At 40.1% G+C, this 25,865-nt stretch overlaps 1 protein-coding gene across 7 annotated transcripts in view; it reads left to right on the top strand.

Annotated features, from left to right (window-relative positions):
• LOC18440088 (lipase class 3 family protein) overlaps window positions 1–25,256 on the top strand; it is a 76,581-nt gene extending 51,325 nt beyond the window's left edge. For 3 of the 7 annotated variants that reach the window (XR_016058209.1, XM_006850240.4, XM_088870405.1), the window contains 5 exons: window positions 9,004–9,288; window positions 22,909–23,245; window positions 23,348–23,500; window positions 23,909–24,454; window positions 24,797–25,256. Coding sequence is in view for 2 of the 7 variants with exons in the window: in XM_006850240.4 (XP_006850303.1) it covers window positions 9,004–9,288; window positions 22,909–23,245; window positions 23,348–23,500; window positions 23,909–24,454; window positions 24,797–24,988 (1,513 nt within the window). In the remaining 5 variants the exon portion in view is untranslated. Of the gene's footprint in view, window positions 1–9,003; window positions 9,289–22,908; window positions 23,266–23,347; window positions 23,501–23,908; window positions 24,455–24,796 lie in introns of all 7 variants that reach the window. The other 4 variants (XR_016058211.1, XR_016058207.1, XR_016058210.1 and 1 more) reach the window with 2 other exon arrangements.
• Window positions 25,257–25,865: the final 609 nt, after the last annotated feature.

Here is a 25,865-nt window from a genome sequence, read left to right on the forward strand (position 1 = left end):
CGGGGAGAAAATTGAAATTAAAGCCTCACCTTTCAAAATAAGACCTAAAGAAAGCGACCATAATATGGCTAAGCTTGAAGGAATACCTCATATTATTGAACAGAATAATTATACAAATATTTTTCTTCAGAATAATTATACAAATATTTTTCTCCAAACAATAGGAAAGTAAACTACAAGAATAGAAAATGCATTAAACAAGTTAAATCCAACTGCAGAAACCAAAAGGATTGTTAAGCAAAAGGAAGCTGTCCTGTTCAAACCTCCTCCAACTATTGAAACAGGAAAATTTAACCTGCAAGAAATAAAGAAAAAAGAGGAAAATAGTGAGTTAATAGATGAACTGATTAAAAGATTAAAGAAGCTAAAAATTAATGAAAAGGGCCAGCCTTCCAAAACCAAGGAAGGAGATGTTCACGTCCTGCAAAAGGCACCTGACAAAGAAATATATGATATAGAAAAAGCTTTTAAAACTGAAAGCTTAGACATCAATATAATTGATTATGGGAGAAAAGTAAGACCAGTGTCCTAAACTTGAATGTACTATCCTAGACCTACCCCAGTAGATCTACAAATAGAGGAAGATCTAATCTCTACCTTGGTTTCCTATTCAGGAAAATCCATAGTAAATTGGAACATAGATGGCATGGCTGAAATCAGATCTTAGATCTCATGAAACATATGACCATGTATGCTACTACCTGCAAGGCAAGTGAAAACCAAGACCATGAGATAGCCAAAGCCATAATATGTGGATTCACAGGATGGTTAAGAGGCAGGTGGGATTTTCATATGGATGAGGAGTCAAAAAATCAAAATATTAAACGCCTCAAAACAATGGATAGTCAAAAGTGAAAATGGGCAAGACAATATAGTACAAGAAGGAGATGCAGTCAATACACTGATATATACTATCACCCTCCATTTTGTAGGAAGTACTGCTTTATTGGCAGCGAGATATGAAGATTTGTTATCAAATCTAAGATGTCCAACACTCTCTCATTATAAATGGTACAAAGATTTATTTTTCTCAAGATTGCTATCAAGAGAAGATAGTAAGTCAGACCATTGGAAAGAAAAATTTATAGCTGGCCTACCACACCGTTTTGCAGAAAAGGTAAAACCAAGGCTTAAAAATAAGAATGGTGGAATTATTCCTTATTCTCTGTATACACTAGGTGAATTATCAGCTGAAATCTGTGCTGAAGGTCTGCCTTTATGTACAGACTTGAAACTTCGAAGACAATTAGAAACACAGAGAATAACGGGAAGAAAGGAGTTAGGAGACTTCTGCGAGCAATTTGGATTTAATACCCTTGCCCCTTCGAAGCCTTTTCATAAAGGGAAACAAGAAAAATTTAGAAAGAGAAAATTTAGACATTCTTCAAAGACAAAAGAAAGAAAAATTTTCCAAAAAATTCTTACAAAATAAATCATCTTTTAAAAATAAGGGAAAAAGAAAAATCCCTGTTTGTTATAATTGTGGTAAAATAGGCCATTACAAAAATAAATGTAGAGTTAAAAGAAAAATTAACTCTTTGGAAATAGATGATAATATTAAAAACCAATTGTTTGAAATACTCCAAATAAAAGATGAAACCCCTAATTCTTATGATTCAAAAGATGAAATGTTGATTGGAGAAATAAATGAAGAAGACATCATTATCAGCAGTTCTGATTCAGACTCGGGTGATGAAGAAAACCCAAATGAAGAAAATTGGCGATGTGATTTTTACAAGGCAATAATAGATATGAACGGGTTAAGCATCGATACTCTTACAAAAGAAGAAGATCTAATTATAGACCTTGTCGACAAAATTTTAGATCCGGAGGATAAAAGAGAAGTCCTAGTCCAGTACATCAATATGTCTAAAACCCCAGCTGGAAGACCCAAGTCTTCTCTGGTCCCACAAAAGAAGATTATAGTTTCCAGGATATATTGGAAAGGGTACAAAATAAAACACAGATAGAAAAAGAACCTTCAATATTTTAGCTAAAATGTGAAATCAATGAGGTTAGTAATGAGTTGATAGCTCTGAAAGCAAGGGTTCAAATTTTAGAACTAACCCAGAACCCTATCAACGAAGCAATTGAAGAAGAAAACATAGAAAGTGAATTTGGTAATCTGGTAACTGAATATAATATTCCTTTACCACCTGAGGTTGAAGATACCCTTCCTAAACCAGAAACCTCCAAAGCCGTTATGAATATGATAGAAAAGGTCCAGCATTGTAAATATATAAATCTAGTAGACAAAATAATAACACAAAAATGGTTTACAAAAATGGTTTACAAAAGTCAAAATTGTGGTTCAAAAAGAATATAGTTTCCAAACCACCGCCCTGATAGATTCGGAAGCTGATCTAAATTGTATTAATGAAGGATTAATACCTACTAAATACTTCAGCAAAACTACCCAAGTTCTTAATACTGCTGATGGCAGTAAAATGCTTATTAATTATAAACTGTCAGATACTGCAGTATGCAATAATGGTGCTTGTTTCAAATTCCCCTTCATAATGGTAAAAGGTTTAAGTTAACCTGTTATTCTAGGGACTCCCTTCTTAAATATGCTTTATCCAATTAAAATTGATGATACAGGGATAGAAGCTAGTATTGAAGGGCATAAGGTTAAATTCACCTTTATTGATAAGCCTAGAATTCATGAAATCAATAACATTAAAAATAAAATTTCTTCTAAAGAAAAAATTCTTTATTATCTGAAAGAAGAAATAAAATACAAAAATGTGGAAGAAAAATTATCTCTTTCTGAAATTCAAAATAAAATGGAAAGAAATATATGTGCTGATATCCCCAATGCTTTTTGGGACAGAAAGCAACATACAGTTGAACTTCCTTATGAACCAGATTTTCGAGAGGAAAAAATTCCTACTAAATCAAGACCTATTCAAATGAATAATAGGTTGCTCGATATCTGTAAAAAGAAATAAAAGAATTGTTGGATAGAAATCTTATCAGAAAAAGCTCATCACCTTGGAGCTGTTCGGCCTTTTATGTAGAAAAGGCCTCCGAAATAGAAAGAGGGGCTTCAAGACTGGTTATAAATTATAAACCACTAAACAAAGTTTTGAGATGGATCAGATATCCGATCCCAAACAAAAGAGATCTCTTGGATAGACTGGTAAACTCTTGTATATTTTCAAAATTTGATCTTAAATCGGGCTACTGGCAAATCCAGACTGCCGAAAAAGATGAATATAAAACTGCTTTTAATGTTCCATTTGGACAATTTGAATGGAATGTTATGATTTTCGGATTAAAAAATGCACCATCCGAATTCCAAAATATCATGAATGAAATTTTTAATCCTTATACCAAATTCCTGATTGTTTACACTGATGATGTACTTGTTTTCTCAGAATCAATTGATCAACATTGGAAGCATTTAAGTACATTTATAAAAGCAATAAAAAATGTTGGCTTAGTAGTTTCCGCGAGAAAAATAAATCTTTGCCAGACAAAAATAAGGTTTTTAGGACATAATATTTTCCAAGGAAGAGTTATTCCCATTGAGAGAGCAATAGAATTTGCATCCAAATTTCCAAATATGATTACAGGAAAAATTGAATTACAAAGATTCCTTGGTTGTTTAAATTATATTTCGGACTTCTATAAAGATTTGGCTTTAGATGCAAAACTTTTATTCTAGTGGTTGAAAGAGAATCCTCCAGAATGGACCGAAAAACATACTAAGGCAGTTAGAAAATCAAAACGAAAGCTAAGGAATTACCATGCCTAGCCCTATCAACTCCTACAGCGTTTAAAATAGTAGAGACAGACGCCTCAGAACAAGGACTTGGTGCTGTGTTAAAACAAGAAATGAATAATCAAGAGCAATTGGTCCTGTTTACTTCTAAAACCTGGAACCCAGCTCAACAAAACTATTCAACAATAAAAAAGGAGATACTTGCGATTGTGCATGCTGTTCCAATATTTCAAAGTGATCTGCTTAATCAATCATTCCTTATAAGAACTGTTTGTAAAGCAGCCAAGGACATCCTTCAGAAAGATGTAAAAGATCTCGTGTCAAAGCAAATTTTTGCAAGATGGCAAGGTATTCTTTTTGCTTTTGAATTTACAATCGAACATATTAAAGGCAACACCAATTATTTGCCTGTCTTTTTAACTCGAGAATTTTTGCAGGGAGGGCATAAGTAACCAGCAAAACAAGATGATGGAAATAGTCCCTAGTCCAGGATTATCCCTGGCATCACCATCAACACCAAATGCTCTAATAAGAAGGCAAATACAAGATATTGCTATATCTCCCCTTCAAACACCAATAAGCACCCAAACTCCTAGTGCTAAATCCATATATTTGGAAACAACATATATTCCTTTGCTGATTATAGAAAATGATCATCAATCAAAAAATCCGACTGAAATAGCTGCTTTATACCTCAGGCAGCATATGCATCCTAATATGGGGGACAGATGTAGAGAATGGTACGAAAGTATCCTTATGGAAACAAGATCAGTTTTCATAATTCGTCATTATAGAAATAATTATACTGAAATAACATATTCAAAATTTCAACTCAAAAAGTTTTCTTATAAAGAATGGGGTTTGGATCCTTTAAAGCTAAGGATCATAAATACGAAATGATTTAAAATTAAATCCTATCACTGCTATAAATACATAAAGGCTTGGGATGAAGCCTTCTCATACCAGAATACAAAAAATTCCCATAGCTGGTATGTTCAGTTCAAAATAACTGAGCTAAATAAGTTTCCAAACTGGTTTAAAAATTGGTTCTCTATATGGGGATCAACGAACCAAATTCTATCAAGAGAACTACAAATTTCACAGAGTATAATAGACAGTCTTAAAAAAGACTACCATATATATTTTATGACTTTATATCAGGTCCCGTGGATTTTCAAATGGGATTATCAAGTCTCAGTAGATGATATGGACAAGTGAGATTATATCCCTGAATTAAGAAGGCAGATTCATATCAAATGGTGGGGCAGCTATAAAAATGAATCCTTAAATCCAAACAAAATAAAAATGAAACTTATACCTTCAGTTTCACCCCAAAAGCAAAAAATGGAAATATCAGAATATGTTGCAATATTACAGCAACAAAACCCCAAACTATCCAAAGAAGAGCTTAAAAGGAAGCTCTGGAGCGTAATAGAAGATAATGAGGAAAAAATATCCACCTCCACTCGAAGTGACGAACAGAAGGATTACAGTCTGATGAACAGTGGCGATTGCGCCGGAATTGAATTTTCTTCAAATTAAAGAAAATTTATGGGGGACCAGAACAACTCCAACCTATCAAGTGTCCGAGTCACTGTAGCCACTGCCGATTAAATTACTGTAGCCACTACCAACAGTCACCGTAGCCACTGCCGACAAAATTACTGTAGCCACTACCGACAGTCACTGTAGCCACTTTCGACAAAGTCACCAACCGACAACCACTGTAGCCACTAACCGACGGAATCTTTCACTGTAGAAGAAAAGGTGTCGGTGCGGATTTCAAAAGTTTTCAAATCCGTTTTATTTCAAAGGCTATTAAAGGGGAGGGCTCCCCTCATTCATGGCATCCGAAGTTTTCCTAAGTTTACAGTCCTCTCTCTGCTCTCTTCTCTACAGTCCTCTCTGTGCTCTAGTCCCCTCTCTGCTGTATATCCAGTAGTGCTTGTAGCCATCTGGTTTCTTTTCTAATACAAGTGTAAGGACTTAAGACTGGTATGTGCGACTGCTTTTGGAAGGAAGTCCCTGACTATATCCCAGAGCAGCTGAAATTATTTACCAGCTTGTGTTTCTGTGAAATGTGAGTTTGCTTTGATTATTAACTTTGATTGGTGTTTCATTATACGCTCCTTACATGGTTTATGTTCATGATCATGTTTACTCTGTGTTCTGTTGTTATTTGATATATATATATATATATATATATTCATAAAGGTTAAATACAACATGAATATATTAGTATAAATTAGATATTAGTATAAATAAAGAAACTATAATTTTTATAGCTTTTTATATTTTATATAAAATATAGGCCAGGTCCAATTGACCTTGACCCAGGTCGGGTCTGGGTCTTACTTAAACCTAGTTCCTCACACACATACCCTATTATTCATCTTGTTCAATGTGAGAATGTTGAGGTTGATTTCTCAACACTAACTAGATAAAAAATTGGGAAAATAACATATATATCCGTTATATTTACTGTTATTACAGGATTACCTCAAAGTTTCTGTTATTACACCTATACCTACTTTTTCACCATCTTAACAATTTTTAAAAAAAGGCAGAAATGCCCATTCTCGGTTTTTCAAAAACCGAAATGGGAATGCTTTCAGAAATGTTCAAACCATTTAAGCCCAAGGTTTCTACCATTATTGGTTCAAGAAAACCATTCATGCCATCTCCCAACAATGGTAGCAAAAAGGTTCATTTTTTCCTTCTCCCAATTAAAAAGGTTCAATTTTTTTCTTTTTCCCCCATTAATTGTTTCGTTTGGTATAGCTGTTTCAAGAAAAATAACTCTCTCTCTCTCTCTCTACACATACAAAATCCACAGGTTGAATATTGAGGAAAACAATTCAAACTCTGTTTAGACCCCAAAAAAGATTTCAGTATATTCTCTCTCTCTCTCTCCTCTCTCTCTTAAGGACAGAAACAAATGTTCCAATTTCTCACCATTAAGTTTTTGAGGCAAACCGTTTATAGTCTTTCTAAAAACCCACAAAGAAAGGTCCAATCTTTTTCCAATTGGTTTTCCAGGACAACCATTGAAGTCCTCGATGAAACCCTCCTTCAAACATTCGAAAATGAGAAGAAAAATATTTAGAATCCTTTTTGCATATACCCCACCATAATAAGCCTTACAGAGGCCTTTACAAGCCTTACAGAGGCCTTTACAAGTCTTACATATGCAGAAATCGGATAGGTTAGCTTCTAATCTCGTTGCTTTTTCTTACTTCAATTTCTTGCTTTTTTCTTTCCCTTGAAATCTACTATGATGGTGAAATTTGCTTATGTATTTTTCTGGGTACTTTTTCCTTTTTTGAAAATTTATCAACATTTCTTTGCTTGAGGCTCTGTGATTCCACTGCAAAGTTTCATCCGCTATTTTACTTGGCAAGGGGAAAATGAAGTTAGGGAAAGGATCCCTCTAACCCAACTCTTTCCTCCCTCTATCGCCTCTCTTTCTCTCTCATGTGAAAATTTTGAACATTTCGGTTTTTTGAAAAACCGAATTTAGTCCCATTCGGTTTTGTAAAACAGAAAATAGGCATTTCTGTCTTGGTTCTAAAAAAATTGTTAGGATGGTGAAAAAAATAGGTATAGGTAATAACGAAAACTTGGAGGTAATCTCGTAATAACAATAAATATAATAGGTCTATATATTATTTTCCCTAAAAATTTTGCTACATATTAAATATGATTGTGTCTAAACAGGGTTTCAAAAAACGCTAGGCGGCCTGCCTGGCGCTCAGAACCTCGGGCGCCCTGTGGTGCAAATTCTTAGATTTTTTTTATATATTGCTATCTAAATGCACATATATGCATATATTTGTGTCAAATTTTATAATTTATTCCATTTGAAAATATCGCAAGTTTGCAACATACGTTTTTATATACAAACATATCACGTGTCTCAGCCTCTCAGGTAATCAGGTTGGGAATAAACTTATTTAAAATTTTGAACCATACAAAACATTTACAAAGTCTAATTGAGCTACGAGTCAACTCAAAAGTCTTCTAATACCATAGCACCCTAAATATAATTTCAATCAGAAATTTTTTTTTCAATGCACAAAAATTACTTTCAATTCTCAGAAATTACTTTAGATTCTCAGAAATAAGTTTAAGATTGAGGGTTTCTTGTTGTTTTTCACTTTGGGGTTCAAAAATAAACCCCAAAACGTTTTTTATACAAACTTGGGCCTTTTGAGCGAACTGCGCCCACCCAGAACTGGGTGTTGGGCGCCCGCCTAGGCGCCAGGCGGACTGTTTTTGAAACATTGTGTCTAAAAAAAAACCCTTGGCATGGTGAGATAATGATGAGGATTTTTTTCCTTTTCCTATGAGCAGGAAAATGTTCAAGATATGTCCCATTTTCAGTAGATCTATGTGTGGAACAAAGTTCAATGTTGCCTAACTATTTCATGGTGCAATATGGGAATCAGTTTTTTATTTTTGTAGGCACCAGGCTGTTGGAAGTTACCGCATTTGGAATTAGTATTTCGCTTACAGCTAATGGCTTCGAATTCAGGTTTTTGATGTTAGTAATTAATTGATATACCAAAAGATGATGTGAATGCTTTTCCCGAAGGTTTTGTCTACCAGCACTTGTGCATTGGATCCTATTAGAATTCTGAATTCTTGCTTGCGCAAGAGTAGTGCACAGTGACAATTTAATTTTATTTTAGTTTTTAATTGAAGTGGTTTTTTTGATGCCTAATCCACTATACTTGTAATGTTTAGGCAATTTACTGGAGAAAATCAGACAATCAGATTGTAAAATGTTTTGATTGATATTTGTTCTATAAAATTAAAATGATATGGTCATTCTTCATATTCTGGTATTGTAAGTGCTTTTCTTGCTTTGTATATCCATGGGTCAATTGCATGTAAATGAAAGCAGTCCATAGTGATTCAGATCTTGACTGTACTGAGGAAGTAAATAAAGATCTTTAACTTTGCCATCCTATGTAAGACAAATGATTATTTAGCACTTCTGTAAGTGATTGATGGGTATGAAAGTTTATTATGTAATCTGTTGATCAGATGGGTATAAGAGATCATTGTGCAGTGGTCTCCCGTCTTTGAGACACTTGTACTTATTATTTCCTGAAAAATTTGTCATGGTAGTATTAAATAAAAATGTGCTTTTCAATGTGAAATCATACTGATTCAGAATGCTGAATAGTCGATTATCTTGTGACATTACCTTTGCTTCTTTCTTGATGATTTCAGTAACCTTGTTATTTAATTTGATTTATTTCTCCTTCCAGAATATATGACCTGTGCGTGGGCACTGGTGCTTCCCCCATATTGGGATTCGAACAGCTGCCACAATTCCCAAACATCCAACAATGGCTTGGTCTTGCTGTTGCTGGTGTAGTGGAACTTGGATATATTGTTGAGGCTCCTGTCATCCAAACTGCAACATCAGTTGTTCCTCTTGGGTGGAGTGGGATTCCTGGAGAGAAGAATGGGCAGGAGCCTTTAAAAGTTGATGTCATTGGTTATCGACTACACCTATGTACTCTTGTTGCTGCTCAAGTCAATGGTAACTGGTATTGCTTCACCTCTCTGTTTTTATCAAAACTTTCTGTACTGTTTCCTGTTTGGCCCTATGATTCTAAGAAGTTCAAAATATCTAGGATGCTGCTATGCAGTGTCATTGGGATCATGTTGCTGAATAAGTATTGTCTGCGTCCGACATCGTGACTGACTTGTTTGTCAATTTACAAAGTTTGAGTTTTAGGGTATCCACTCGTGCTTCGAGAAAAATTTCTGTTGAACTCTATTTTCAGTTTCTGTTAATCTGAAAGGTGTTTTGCTTCTCCCTCAGAAATTTAGTGACTGAAGTGGTTCTGTTATCCTTGCAATTTTCATGCTTGAACTAATGGAAAAGATTATTTTGAAGAAATCATCAATAAAAATGGCATAGTTGGAATGTGTCACATGTCCATCCTTTACAATAATGAAGGTGGCTTAATAAAAATGCCTTCTTCAAGGACCTTTTTTTTTCCTCTGAAGCTATAAGGATTAACTTTGTTTGTCTGATGATTTTGGTGGCGCTTGTGGCCATTACGTGTAGTATTATTTCTGTTGTTTTGTATTGTGTTAGGTGTCTTAGTGGGTTAGTTTTGTCAATGTGGGTGCTGCTCCTAATCATTTGAGGTTGCTTCCTAAAGCTTGGGTGACTTATCTTCTGTTTCTCCCTTGATTTAAGCATTCCATCTTACATTGAGCCTGGAATATGAATAACTTATCTTAAGGACTACTTAGGCACATGCGTAATCATTCAAAATTTGGTATCCTGCCCATGTCTGGAGGTATGGATCTCTAGACATTGAGTCTCATTTATCTGGAGTGTTTTTTGATCTTGAGCTGCAGCCTTGTTGATCATTAGCAGCTGCAGACTTGTTGATCTTTAGTAGAAATATTTGCTAGTATCAGTCCAAGAATCCTGCAAGTCCTCAATTTGTGATTCAAAATTCAGGTGGAAGAGAATGTTTGTCCTCCCTGTTATCTGCTGAGACACAGGCCGAACTTCTCTACTTTTTATGTTGTCTCACTTTTAACCGTCTTGTTTGTGTAAACACTCAAGGCACATTGTCCTATCTCATTTGTACAAAGGCATACTTGTCTTTCTGCTCATACACATGCGAATAAAACCCCCCTTTTGGTTCTATTATAATTTACGACATTCTACAGGGGCACAAGTTGACATGGTTATAGAGTCAACACATTGAATGAATCCTGAGTTTCAGTTTCAGTTCTGCAACAGTGCAAATGCACCTTTGCCTTGGTGCATCAGAAGATAACATCCACGGGTCAGTGTAAGAGATGAACATCGTTAGGGTGTTTGACCCTGATCTTGTTATCACCCATATGGTGGTCACACATGTCCACCAATACTCGTTTGAACTAATGGGCCTAGTTTCTGGTGATTTACTTCTTCCTGTTGCTCTGAGCATTTTGTTTGGATCTTCTATGGGCTTTTATGGTCGAATCCCTAGATTGAGAGATTCATTTTGGCAAGGCATGTCCTCTCTTAAGAAATTTAAAGTTTCAATGAAATCAAATAGTTTTGTGTTTATTTGCTTTGTGTCTTGTGTTGTGATCTGCACGTGCAGATCTCCCCTTGCATGTCGATTCAGACATGTGAAGTATTATTAAAGAAGGTTTTCTTTAGGAAATGGATCCCGATTCCTGGAAGTTGGGAATCTAAATTCCATCTCACAAAATTTGCAATTCTTAGGTGCACATTCTTGATCCCAATTTTTATGAATAGTGAATTCATGTTTTTGGAAGCTAGATTCACTACGTTAAAACCTGGGGTTCATAGATGCATCGAACAATATTTCGATCAACATGGAGTTAAAGTTTTAATAACACAAAATCAATATTCAAATGCAAATTTCTAGATTTACAAAGTATGATAGTAATGTCTTTTGTAGGTAAGTGTCAACAAGAATCTTGAACTTTCAACTTGAGCCTTGTGGGTATCAATGGTAAGTACTTAACCAGTTCATGGCCCTCCTCACGAAATTAGAAATTTGTTTCTCAGTTCTGATAGACCCCCATGTTGAGAGGTTTCTCAATAAAGCGTTGAAGTAGAGGCACTCTAGAAGCTCGAGGTCCACATCATAGAGACTCGTTTTCGAGTGAGAAGATGCATATCTTTCTTTCATAATCAAAAGATGCATGAAAAACACATAAAAGCATATTGGCTTGGTTCCTCACTTTCGATAGACCCTGGTGTTGAAAGGTTTTTCAATATAGCATCGAGGCATATGATTGTTTAAGAGCTCAAGGTCCACATCTCAAATACTCTTTTCTAGTTAGAAAATTTCCTCATTTCTTCCTCAAAATAAACATTAGAAACACATATGACACATTGTTTTCTTGGAGTTATAGAAACTCCAAGAAGGTACCTATGTAAGGGAGCTTGACTTTGTTTTTATTAGTTGTTGAGAGCTACATTAAAGGAACTCATTACACCGAGACGATTGTTAGAGGGCGCTGTCAAAGACGTTGATCCAAAAACTATGGGAGCTCTGGATAATTGTTCTCTATTTACAGATTCTAGAATTCAAGATTATAAATAATATACAACTTTTATCTGTTCTTGCTTAAAACTTCTGGCACGTTCCCAAGTGGATTGGTGCTTGATTCCCGAAAGGTAGGAATCATAATAAATTCATGGGACAACGATTCCAGAAATACGGGAATCATGATTCTATTTCATCAAATCGTGATTCTGGATGACTCTGATTGATGTGCAATTCCAGAAAGGTAGGAAACTCGATTCAGATTGATGGGATACCAATTCGAACAAGATAGGGACACAATTCTTATTTTATTGGATCACGATTCCGATATAATGGAGAATCATGCAACAAATGATTTGCATGGCACGGACGACGATTCCTGTTATAGGAATCATTTTGTCACCCTACGATTCTGTGATTCTGATTCCTGAAATGATTTGGAATCGCATGCGTTTCCAACAACTATATTCATAACTCATACCTACCATGCGCATTATGTTCCAAGTTCGAAGCATTTGGCCTTGCAATTTTGGATGCCATAGTGTTTGTGTCCAAATTTCTTTCTGGACAAAGATCTTTTCCCTTAGATGTTTTGTAAAGTTTTGGTTTTTATTTGTGTGCTTTTTTTCCCTGCAAGATGGTCTTCAATCTAAATGATTGCCAGCATGTGGTGGAAAAAATTGCATGTTTGAATATTTATCCTTGAAGGATGTGATTTATGGTACATTGATAATATAAGAAAGAAAGAGAGACAAAAAAAGAAAAGGGGAAAGACAAAAGATTGAGAAATTGTGCTCTCGTTCATAGTCTGCAAAGGAATCCACTCTAAAAGGAATTCACAAGTCTCTAAGAAAAGGAATTCTTCTTTTATTTTTCCATGGTGAAAGAACATATATGACAATAAAGAAGAAAACTCTTATCCTGCTTGGAGCTCATGTAGAACCCCATAATGAATGATTGGGTTTTCAAATTAAAAGTCCACCTCATCTATTTCCTCTCCAACAATTTTTAGAAGGGAAAATATCTCCATATCCCATATTTTTAGGTTTTATTTCTTGATAAATCCAAGGTTTCAAATATATCTTCTAACCCCCTGGTCACTGTAAACTTATTTTTTAACCTAAACAAATGTGAGAAAGACGTGCTCTTTTTAAACCCAATCCTTTCTCTCTTCACTTATATACCCCAAACTTCTCTCTTTCTCTCTCTTCTTGCATCTCACTCTCTCTTTCCTCCCATGTTTCTCCAAACACCTCTCTCTCCCCTCCTGGTAACCTCTCACCTCCATGAAGCCCTTTTCTCTCTCTAAAAGTTTGGGAGGATGGCTTTTAGAAAAGGTATGTCTTTTTAGATTTGTTTGGCCTAAAAAAACAGATTTAAATTAGCTCAGGGGGTTAGAAGAAGAAATAAAATCTACAATTTTTATGCCCTAAGATATCTTTTAGAACCTTGGGGCTATTGTGAAATGAAACCTAGGGGCTATTGTGAAATGAAACCTAATAATAGGGGGTATGGAGATATTTTCCCTTTTTAGAAATAGGGAAAGGAAGTGGACTACCTAAGGGATGCATAACTCACATTTAGAATTCATATATATGGGTGAATGGTAGCTATCCTACTTTCCACTTTTAATCTCTTTGGATGGATCATCCTCCTGCGGTCAGGGAGAAGCTTTCCCTTAAGCTTAATGACTTCAAAACATGCCTTGGACCCTTATGCCTTTGTGCCCATGTCTATGTGCTTTTGTATTTTCATCTTCTTTCGCCAAGTGGGCTTTTGTCTTCTTCTTTAGACATTTAAAAGCATGGTTCCCTGTTTCATTACATTGGTGACCAATAACCTTGGATAAATCTGCATGATCATGTTCTTTCTTTTCATTATTGAATTTTGGGTTGTAAGAAACCTGCCTTTAAGTAAGGAATCCTTTAGCAGTGCTCCAATGCAATTTCGTTTCCACTCGAAGGGCAATTTGAAGAGCGTCGCTTAAGGTCCATGATCGATGTAGAGAAACCTCGTCCATAATAGCTTATAGGAGTCTTTTAATATAACGAGAAACCCTCAATCTTTTATAGGTTGTTTTGAGTTACATGCCTATAAAATTTTGGGGAAGGATTTTTTTTTTTTTTGTATCCTTTTCTTCATCTTATTCCAATCAGATATATTCATCTTCCCATTGTCAAGTCCAGATTTTTGAACTTGTTCTCACTTGGATGCTGCATAGCTATGGAGCTTGGTTGCAATAGGTTTAACCTAAGTTGTAGTAGCATCTAGTTTCTTAGGCATCTCGTAAATTATTCCTGTGTATTTGTCTGTTGACTTCAGACCTTGGTTCTATGTACTCGCTTCAATCTTTCGAGTGCTCTCACCCATACAATAAGTAATTCAATAAGTTATATACTGATGTGGCTGTATCTTTGGAGTGTACTCGCTGATACCGGTTGCATCTCGGAATCTTACTGAGTTGGGGGGTGTTTACACTCGAAGAAAGCGAGACCATCTCGTGCCTCCAGGTGTTCCTTAATACTTTGACTCTCAAAACTTACCAAACCCAAACCATATTCCTTGAGGTGAGTGGGCATTAAGAGTTTCATACATTTGGGAAACTCTGCTATGTTCTGTATGAGGGGAGTCTAGGAACACACAATAAATCTTATAATCTATCATTAACTTTACCAAATTCAAGTGTTTAAACCTTTCATGTGATGATGAACTCCCTCTTCGGAAAGTTCATTATTTTCAATTCTAACATGGGAGCTGAGAACATGATAGAGGACACCTTGAAGTGCATTTAGATTATTAACTGAGGGTTGGTATGAGGCTGGACACATGCATGGCTGGGACCGTCTCTAAAGGTGTGGATCTGGGTTAAGAGGGAGATTTGTAATTGATGAGGATCACTTCAGCGTCTTGAATTTTGACATGCACTTACGATCTTTGTTGAGGCAGCGGTCTCACTTGGAAATAACTTCGTGGCCTCTGTTGCCTTATTATTCCTGGGATGCTGCAGCAGTCGACACTCATTGTTGAGATTGTTAAGTCAAGAATAAGGTGATGGGGTGAACTTTGAGGCTAATAGCCTCTTGTGCAGTGGGAATGAAATATTTCACATGCCATCATGCTACCACATACATGTCATTGGCTGCTGCAGTAGTTGTTCATGATGGAGCTTTTCTTTTTCTTAGTTTGCTAGATGGGGAGTAATAGATGTGCGATCAGACTAATAGTTGAAGACGTGTGAGAGGTACATCCTCTGCATGATATGTGATTGCATTTATCGCTAGTGTCTAGGATTCAATCCACTTCTAACATCTCTAATAATGTGGTTAGTAATAGATGGGTTGAGGGGTTGATTTTTTTTTTTTTGGGAACATGTTAACTGTTGTGTTATGTGACGAAAGGTACAAGAAGAAAGTTACTAGAGTCCCACATGGCAGGTATCCTATACAAAAACCCCTGAGGGCTCAAAAAATTATGACCCCATGTAGGCCCCAAAAAATGCTATTCAACTTGTGTAGTTAATAGAATGAATGTTAATAAAATGGGGATCTCATCCTCAAAAAGGTGCTTGTAGGTCCCCTTGATGATGTCCTGAGTGTCTTTCGTCCTAGTAGCTCCCTCCTCCGCGAGGGCGTCGGCTGCTGCGTTGGCTTCCCTCCATGCAAGCCTCTAATAGACATGAATAAGCCTGCAAATTTGGAAGATCTCTTTTAAAATGTCATCTAACCTCCAGGGGCTGGTGAGGCTCCTGAAGCACAAGACAAGACATTTTTGGAGCCCCCCTCCACGACCAGGATTGGGCCCCAATTGTGATTGAAATTTCTAAGGCCTTTGAGGAGTGATATGCCTCTACAGTGTCGGAGTTGGCAATACCTTGAAGTGGGAGTAGGAGTGGAAAGTGATGTCATCACTGTCTCTAAAAATTTGCCTTATGCCTGTCGAGGTTGGTTGCCAAGGGAACAACTGTCATAATCGAGCTTTGGTCTGGCCAAGTACTGATGGTATCCAGAGGGATGCAACTGGGCCTTATGTGCAGCAATGCCTGTCAGTCTTGATAGAAGTCCGAGTAGGAACATTGCTTGAAATGATGGCTGTTTTTTGCCCAAAAAATGACTAGGATTGTGACCTTGTCTTTCAAGGCCTCAGTGGATGCCTTCATGCCATGAAATATTCTATTTTTCTCTCTGTCAACAACATGGCTGCCACAGATACCCGCCATAGGAGGATACTTGACTTTGACCATAGTGGAGAGTGGGCAGAGTGGAAGAGGCAAGGTATCGATGACGGCATCTCACCCACGACCAATTGAAGAGTTACAGAAGGTTGCCCCATAGGATGCTAGCAAGGTCGCAGTGGGTAAAGAGATGAGCGTCAGTTTCTTCTTCTACAGTGCACATGATGTACCTATAAGGAATTGGACCTCCCTTCTTTGTAGTTGGTCTACTGTGAGGGCTCTTTTGGATATTGCTCTCCAACTAAAGACTTGGACTTCAGGAGGGATGAAGGTAAGCCATGCCTTAGTGACAGTGGATGGGGTAGAGGCAGTTGGAGGCGAGTGTAGATTGTCGTAAAAAGAGGGTATAAAGAATATATTGGAGGGGGTTGGCGATCAGCTGATCGTATCAGTGCCTTGAGAGGGAGAAAAATTAACTGAAGCAGGGAGGCCATAGTGAGTTAGGCACTTCATCATCCATCAGTGACCTCTTAAAGTCAGGATTCCACACCCTTGTTGGGTCTGTGACTTCATAATGGTCTGCCATTTTCGCCTGGGGGTCTCTTGTGTGAAGGAACAAGTTTTGGAATTGATCCCTCAGGGGAGTGGCTTATTCAAAGTTCAAACCAAAAGCAGAACTGAGGTCTAAAACATATGTTGGCCTTGAACAAGGTTTTACTCTAGAGTAACGATCGCCATAGTCCAGAAGAGCAGCTGTTGGCTCTACATGTAGGAAGCCAAACTGAATCTTCACCATGGCACTCGCATTTGACGACCTCTTGCCTGGCAGATCGCCACCACCATTTTCTTAGGAGTGCCAAGTTGTGTTTAAGATTGCTGATACCGAGTTCTTGAGATTTCGACAAGCAGTCAGTGGCCCAAGAGACCAAGTGGTATTTCCTCCCTCTCTCTCCTGACCAAGGAAATTTCTCATTAGTTGTTCAAGGTGGGTGGCTACCAATGAAGGTATGTGGAAGAGAGATTTGGAAAATGGGGATGTTGGAGAGGGTTCCCTTGATGAGGGTTATGTGGCCGGCAGATGAGAGGAACCTCTCCTATCCTACGAGCCTCCAGTCGACTTGTCAGTTACATGGCTCCATTACCTCTTTTAGACTTATAGTACAAAGCTGTAGGCCCAGGTAGGATTACGACAGGTGGTCTACTTTGCATCCCCATCTACTCGCAAGTTGATTAACCCATTTTATTTTTCCATGTTCACTCTAAAGCCCTTAGCCATTTCAAAGCATTTAAGGAAGAGGAGTAGGGAATCCACCTGATGAGGGGTGGCGTCACAGAAGAGGATGATGTCGTCAGCATATTGGCAGTGGGAGATTTCTAACCTTGATTCCCAATCATGAAGCCTTTGAGGAGGTTGTTCTGGTACATCCCAGATATGGACCTGCTATGACCTCTGCGATTATCACAAACAGGAAAAGTGAGAGGGGGTCTCCCTACCTGAGACCTCTAGAAGAGGGAGAGTGACCTTTTCAGGGTTCATGGATGAGTATTGAGCGGAATGAATTGGAAACATCCTTGGATCCAGGCCCTCCAACAGTGTCCAATACCCATCCTACAAAGGGTCTCATCAAGGATAGCCCAGTCGATATGGTCCTAGGCTTTCTCCTAGTCCAACTTTATGAACACCCCTAGGATCTTTGTGAGATGTTTCGAGTGAATACACTTGTGAGCCACTAGTGCTCCGTCGAGTATCTACCGATCCCTGACAAAAGCCCCTTGGGTTGGGGAGATGACCCAGCCACAGACATCACGAAGCCTGGAGGTGAGGACTTTTGCAAGGATCTTGTAGGACAAATTGATCAAGCTGATTAGTTTGAAATCTTTGAGCCCTTTGGGTCCCTCTAATTCGGGGATGATTGCAATGAATGTAGCATTCATAGCCTTGTTGATGATCCCTCTAGAGTGAAATTAGTGGAAGAAGGCAAGGAGGTGATGCCTAGAAAGTTTTGAAGGCCACCAGGTAATTGTTTGGTCCTTGGGCACGCTCTTGACGAAGGTCAGTGATCGCCTTGATGATTCCTGTTCTGAGAAGGGTGTTCTAGCCAGTCCTCTTTCTCAAGGGGAACAGGTTGGCTATCGTCGGTTTGGGATTGGTGGAGGCAGAGAAGAGTGATTTGAAGAGATCAACAATGGCCTGCTGGATGAGAGGAGCATGGTCTAACACCATATTAGCAACTTTGATGTGAGAGATAGTATCATGCTTTCTGCAATTGGTAATGTTGTGAAACAAGGCAGTATTGAGGTTGCCATTCTTGAGCCATGTAACCCTGGAGTGTTGGGACCAAAAAATTATTCTTTACGTGGGAGAAGCTCATAGCTTAATTTGCATTGGGTTCTTGGATTGCTTTCGTTGGACATCAGGGCATGACTCTCTTCAATGGAATCTTAGGGCGGGATGGATTGGAGTATTTCTTATGTATGTGGTCGGAAATTACCGGAGAGTTTGCTTGCCTAGTCTGTCGAGCTTTGACTGTGAAGGGTTGGTAGAATGGTTTGACCAAGCGAAGTCTGACCCTGGGAGAGGGGGATGTCAAGAAGGTGATTCCTAACTACAAAGTCGGAAAAGTCGAGCATGGATGGGGATATCCTATGGTTGGAGTTTCACTCAAACGACCAGCTGGTTACATTGAAATCACCTCTGATGCAACATGTGGACGAGGGCTGAGAGGTGACTAGGTCGAGGCCCTCCGAAAAGGTCTCTAATTTGGAATTATGCCCACAAACAGCAGCATACTTCCAGGGGAAGCCATCGGTAAGTTTGGAGAAGGTCACAGAAATAGAGAAACTACATGGTGTGGAGGTTGGATCCCAGATAATCTAGATACCACTGGAGGAGCCATGGGTTTCCAAGGCCTCCCATTGCATGGCCTGGAACCCCAAACTTGGCGAATGAGGGGAAGCGAGAGATGTGGGAGTTTGGTTTCTACTAAGCCCAACATTGTGGGCGAATCTTTTAGGTGTAGGTCATGGACGGTCCTCTATTTGGCAAGGTCTCCCAGACCATTGTTATTCTAGGTAAGACTCTTGATGGAGGGGGTTGGGTGGGGTGGCGCCTCTAAGGGAGCACCAAGGTTGCTGACTTGCCAGAGGGGCTGAGTGGGGGTCCAGAAGGACTGTTGAGCCTGCCCGGTCGTAATTGACTGCAAAGGTGAGGTTTGCAAGCTCTCATTGCCGTTTGGCACTTACTTGAAATCTAGTCTGAGTATCCGATGTGATAAATGCCTCAATGGCCTCCTTTGGTTTGTCATATACGAATCCTAGTGCCCTTAGTACTTGAAGGGTGTCTCCTTGTGCCTTGTCCATCCCATTGACAAAGTTTGAGTCCATCGAGGGTTGGGAGGCGAGCAAGAACTGGCCGAGGCTGGGGATTGGGGACTTTTGGGGGGGGAGGAAGGCTCTACTCTAGGTCTATAGAGTGGTTTGCCCAAAAGAGATCGATGGATAAGATGGGGGGAGCGGAGGAAAGCAGGTTAATTGATTCCTTGGGGTTTAGGAAGGGAGTTGGAAAAGGGAATGCGTTGGGGGGAGTTTTGTCAGTGGAGGGTGGGGGCTGGAATAACAGCCAGAGAGGGAAGGTTGAAGAATTGGGGATTTGGATTGTGAATGGGATAAGCCTTAAGTGAGGAATGGGGAGGCCCCGTTAGCTGCTGCTTGGTAAGGGGGAGTGAGAAACCTTGGGAAAGAAGGACAGTCGTGCAATGAATTATTGATAGAGGGATGAAAGGATTGTCCACTTTGGGGGGGGTGCAGCCTGAGAGGGTAGGGAGGATGATGGGGAAGAGGTGGGTAGGGGAGGGTTCCTAGGGCCAGGGAGATGGGGGATTGGGGTGTGAAAGGAGAGGGTTGAGGAGCATCTCCATCGGCCATGGATGAGAGTTTGGAGGCTCTTCCAAGAGTGGTGTTCCGAGAGTGGGGGTTGAGAGGTACAAGATGGTGTGATTGAGGGTAGGTGCATATTGGTGGGCGAGGAGAGCATTTGGGGTTGGGTCAAGGGGATTTGGGGTGAGGTGGGCAAAGAGGGTTGTAAAAGTGGGGTCAAGGGGTGAGGTGTGGGTAAGGAGGTGGGGCATGTTTTGGGAGGAGTTGGAAGTTGGGGAGGGGGATGAAGCGAGGTTGATGGAGAGGGTGGGGGGAGGGAGGAGGGGGAGTGGTCGCTGGGATGGTTGGACGGGTGGGGAGCTCCGCCGTACCTAAGGGTGAAATGCAGGACACAATAGGGGGAATGGATTGCCGGGAGGGCTCAGGCAGCAGTGGAGAACAGGTTTTAGAGAGAGACCCGCTCTTTTGTTTGGGGGTGGGGGAAATAAGGAAGGGAGATTGAGAAGGGACACTTGCTCTTCAGCCATGGGAGAAGGTTTTGGCTGTGGAGGGTTTGGTGCCAAGGATGGTGGGGGAGGGGAAGGAGGGAAAAATGGGGTTTTATGGGGATGGATGGGTCAGAGGAGGGGTATGTGAAGATGAGGTGGCGGCTGTTGGATTTGCACGGGTATTTGCCATTAAGGGGCCATCTGGCATAGGGGAGGATGAACGGGTGGGTCGTCTACTGTCACAAGGAGAGAGAGGGCAGCATGATGAAGGGACTTCCATGTGGGTGTGGCAGCAAATTGGGCCATGTGGCGTGGGGCAGCAGTAGCCTCAGGATGGGGAGAGGAAGGGAGTCCTGGGGTAGTGCTGGGTGTCCTTGTGATAAAGGTAACTTGATTGGGCCACATCACAAGGGGGGGTGGTCATGTCGGTCGTTGAGGGGTTATTGGCTCGAGGGAGAGGGAGGGTTGGAGGGACATACGTCAACCCTATGCGTGTGGAGGGGTTGGGGCTACCTTGTGCTATGAGGGTGACGCTGACATTGGATGGAGAGGAGGTTCATGATGAGCCCTTCGATTGGGTCTTGGACTGCGATGGTGGTTCCTCGTATTGTGTCTATGGGTGACCAGCGTCCCACCATTGTGATCTACGATTTTATTGTGATCATGAGTCTGGATTCCTGTGTGCCCCACTCTGTGGTCCGTGGCATGGGGTTGGGAAAGTGGGGAGGCCACAGTCCAAGAGATCTGTACCTGAAAGAACCGTTGTTCTATCTCAATCCAGAGTACAGGAGTGAGGAATGGATTGATGGTCTCCACAAGAAGCTGGGTGGTGCCCACGGGGGAGAGATTCAAAGGATTTCTAGTGGATTGATATTAAAACTCCACGAGCCTCACTGATGAGCTTGTAAGTGTTGGGATGCCTAGTTTGGATGAATGAGGATTCAGATTTTCTATTTTAGTGTAGCCCCCCAGTCCTTTTTTCACTTGGACAGGGTGATAGAGGGTCCCTTTGAACTGTGGGCGGTTCCAGTATAGATTTTTGGGCAAGCTCCCCTGGGAAGGGAAAGAGAAGGGGCATTACCACAAGATAGTCTCCTGCAAGTTAGGTTGGGTTCAGCCCAAAGTTGTTGGCCCCACTTCTCTGTGCCTCTAATGTTTTCTCTTTTGGGACTGAAGTGCCCTATTAATGAGTTCTCTAAGGAATTTTCCAGGGAAGTGATGTGGTGTCCGCTTAGGGAGATGTCATTCGGTAGGGAAAAATGGAAAGAGGTGAGGGGGTTGGAACCTGGTGGGATGGAAATGCCAGGGTAGGAAGGTAGGCAGTTGGAAGGGGCAGAGTGAGGAGGATTTGGGAGGGGTTGGGTGGGATGGTGTAGACTGCAGGATTGGGGGCACGACAAGGATTGGTGAGAACGAGGAGCTTTCAATGGGGCAAGTTTAGAAGATGGGGGTCGGAAGAGGTGGGTGTAGTTTTGGTAGAGAGAGGAAGGGGAGGACAGGGGTTCCCCTCCAAGGGAGAGGTGAGGGGGTTGGGAATCGGGTGGGATGGAATGCTAGGGTTGGAAGGTAAAGAGTTGGAAGGGGTGGGGTGAGGAGTATTTGGGAGGGGTTGGGTAGTGTTTGTAGGGGTGGGGGGAGGACTGGGGTTCACGTCTGAGGGAGCCATCTTGAAGGCTTGTTCAGTGTTAACTTTACTATCTTAGGAAGAGATTGATGAGAATTTGTGACGAAACATGGATTACGGAAATATTTTGGCTGGATGAAAAAGGGCAAATCTGGGCTGATCTAGCAGAGATTGGGCAGCAACTATCAGGAGATAAGGAATGGATTGAGCATTCTATTGTGGAAAAGAACTTCTGTATGAAAAACTAGAAGTGGCCTCATTCCCTTGAAGAATCAAGACAAAACAAGTAATTTCAGATGCGATCGCTGCTGTAGGCTCCTCCTGTACTCAAGAAAAAAAGATCATCTGTTCGAGGATTAAACTGCATGCTTCCCTACATATACCTACCCTAGAAAGCTTGCTTGCTATTGCTACATGGCAAATGAAATAGGTTTGAGTTTGGATACTTTCTAGAAGTTTAGGTTCTTGGAGTTTGTTCCTAAAATTTTAGCCTCTTTGGTGCCTGTCTGGAAGTTCTGTTTCTAGCTTTTGTTGTTCCCTTTACTTCCATTGTGAAGTATCCTATAAGTAGTTCCACAATCCAAATTGCATACTGCAATCCTAGATAATGAATGATGGTTATTATTGGAAACGTCGCATACTTTCTATATGTGTATATCATGAGTGTCCTCAATTGAGCTGTTGCCAATTCTTCTGTTCATCATGCCACCAGCTGGTCAGGTCATTTGCTTTCTCTGATTCTTGTGGACGCGCCTTCCCTAACATTCATCTGCTTTGGATCCTTTGTATTTCCTTGAACCTGTGTATGAATGGCCACTCCTACTACATCATTGTGTGAAATTGAGGTGGAGACTATTTTGCATTGTGGACTAAAAAGTGTATGTTTTGGTAAAGGCATATTATGATTTCAATTGTAAATTTTTTTTTTCAGATAATCTAGTTTGTCCCTTAACTGATTCAACCCCTTCTATTAGGTGTTCAACTAACGCTGAGGGCTTACCTTCCATGCCAAAATATTCTTCCTATCACGAGGAGCAGCCTGACTTGCAAAAGATGCGTGTAATAATTGGCAGTCCACTCAGATCTGCAAGGCAGCAGATTTTATCAGAATACGTAGCCTCTGGCTTTCCTTCATTTGATGCAAAATCTACAGATCCTTGTCAGAAATTCAGCATTGAAGCACCTAGCAATGAGGGGAGCACCTGTATTGAAGGTTTAAGTCGTTTCACTATTTATTGTACTAGTGACTTCATCACTGTCTCAAAGGAGGTTTTTGTCAGAGCTCGTAGGGTGCGATTGCTTGGCCTTGAGGTGTAGTAGTCATTTTTAATGTAAAGATTTCTGAAGCATTTATGGCATTTGATTTATGCTCTGTTTATAATAGCCAATACTTGACAATTACCGTTGTTTCAGGGTGCTGGGAAGACCTCCCTATATAATGCCATTATGGCACAGAGTAGAACCTCGACTGCTTTTGACCCTCAGAGTGTGCATCCCATCATGGATCCCCAAGAAGGAATGGCTGGTGGTTTGTACTATGCTGATTCAGCCGGTGTAAATTTGCAGGTACTTTATTTTTTTGTTTCCAATAATTGCATTGGGGCTTTTTCGAACACTTGATCACTTGATTACTGCTTTCTTTCTTCGTAAATCAGTAATTTTACTTTCTGAAGACACTGAATTCTATCATCCTGTTGGCATGTTTCTTTCGTTTTTCCATTCTTTTCCCCTTACCTTTGTTGTTTCCGTTTATGTTTGTTTTTTCTGTTTGAGTGCTATATGTTATCAATTCTGGTTTTTGAAGCTTGAATGCAACAGTTCTCTCTGGAAGATCCAGTCTCCCTACAAATAATAGCTTATAAAAGTGTTTTACTGGGAGATCCTCTTAATGCTGGTCCCTTTATATATCTTTGTTTTTATTTTGTATTTTTTATTTTATTTTTCTTTAACATGGTTGCCGGTTGTGCATATTAGGATTTACATTTGGAGGTCCGACACCTTAGGGAGGAGTTATGGGTGGGTGCTCATCAGAATAGGAAGATTGACCTGATTGTACTCGTGCATAACCTTTCACAGAAGATACCACGTTATTATAATAATCAGCCAGACGCTTCATCACCACAAGTACAACAACCGGCACTCTCACTTCTTCTGAATGAGGTTTCGGCGGCAGAGATCCCCTGGGTACTTGCAATCACGAACAAATTTTCAGTCAGTGCAGATCAGCAAATGGGTGCAGTGAATGCAGTGTTAAATGCATATCAATTGTCTCCAAGCGTGGCTGTAGTTGTCAATTCCCATCCATATGTTACTTCTACGGGCCCTTCTGCTAAGGGATGGAGCATAGATGAAGGAAACTCTAAAGGGTTGGCCAGTGCTCAGAGATTTATCCTTGCTCCTATCAACCTTGTCCGCATGCCTTTCCAAAGGAGAGAAGTGGTCCTTCCCGTTGAGGGTGTAAACACACTTTGCCGGCTTATACATCATGAGCTTCTTGGTCATGAGGAGACGTCTTTGCAGGTGAATGTCACAAAACATTTCTGGATCTTCCTGACCTGTGCATGTGCATTTGTGTCTCTGTGTGTGTGTGAGAGAGAGAGAGAGAGAGAGAGAGAGAGAGAGAGAGAGAGCAATTAATGGTGGTAAGATGTGTGTGAGAGAAGAGAGAAATTAATGGTGATAAGATAAACAAAGCTTGTATTTGTTATTGTAGGAGTGTTAGATACTTGGTTCTTGTTATTGAAGGAGTCAACTGCTCTTGTTTGCTTTTACGTCACTGAGCTGAGTCTTTCTTTTCCAGATTCTGATTAGTGTGTCTAGAATATACTTGTGATTGAAGGATGTTGCTCATTGTCGTGTTAGGAACTTGCAAGAGAGAGGCTTTCATTGGAGTTGGAGAGGGAGCAGATGAGGGTGAGAGACAGCAGGATGAGGGATTTTGAGGGGAAGGGGAGCTCTTCATCTGCGGCTGCTGTGGGGGCTTCACTGGGGGCTGGTCTGGGTCTGGTTTTGGCAATTGTCATGGGTGCAGGTTCTGCTTTAAGAAAACCCTAGGTGTAGGCGCACATCCATGTTCCTTTTCCTTTTTTTATTTTTCTTTTGTATCTATTTTATTTATTTTAATTTTTTATTGGTGGGCACCTATCAGATGTTTAGCACGATACTAGAAACCTGTCCAAGTTTGCTCATAGCCCGTGCCTTTTGGAGTAGGTGTATATGCAAGAATAGAATCCATATAACGACGTGCAAGGTCATAGCTTCATTATTTATATGCAGGAACTTGGTGCAAGGGAATTCGTCTCTTGTATGAGACTTTTCTCAATTTTGGTGTACCTTAACTATTTCTTCACATGCGACCGATGACTTCCTGCTGCTTGGATGTGGAACGGCTAGGTTTGGCCTTTTCTAACATAAACATGCACACAAAATTTGAGAGATTTGATGTCCATGAGTTTTATATATAATATCCCACGTGTAGATATCTGTAAAATCATATTGATGCCTAAGTGCAATGTATGCTTTCCTGGGGAAAGAGATTGTAAGCTGCCTGGTCTAGTTGGGCTGCACAAATTCAATCTCAACAGATCCGATGGCCAGCATGCGCGGGCATTGTTTTCATATTTTTCATCTATATTCAATCAACCTGTATGTCCAGGTGTATGCAAAAGATAATATGCTAAAAAATTGACAGAAAACCAATGAAATCTTGTCATCTATGCTTCACTTCGGGCATTTTGGCCCTCAATTGTTCCATAGATCGGGAGGCTCAGGGAACCTCCATCCTTCTTTTCCTTAATGATGGGGGATTCTAATCCAATCGACAACGGAATTCAATAGACATCGATTGAATCGTCTTCACCATCCAATGATAGCGGTGTAGATACCCGACCGGCCTAGATATTACTCCAATGCTTCACTATCATCTTCTCTT

This window comes from Amborella trichopoda, chromosome 6 (assembly GCF_054954075.1).
Source record: "Amborella trichopoda isolate Santa Cruz 75 chromosome 6, AtrichopodaSantaCruz75HAP2 v2.0, whole genome shotgun sequence".
In the NCBI taxonomy this organism is placed as follows: domain Eukaryota; kingdom Viridiplantae; phylum Streptophyta; class Magnoliopsida; order Amborellales; family Amborellaceae; genus Amborella; species Amborella trichopoda.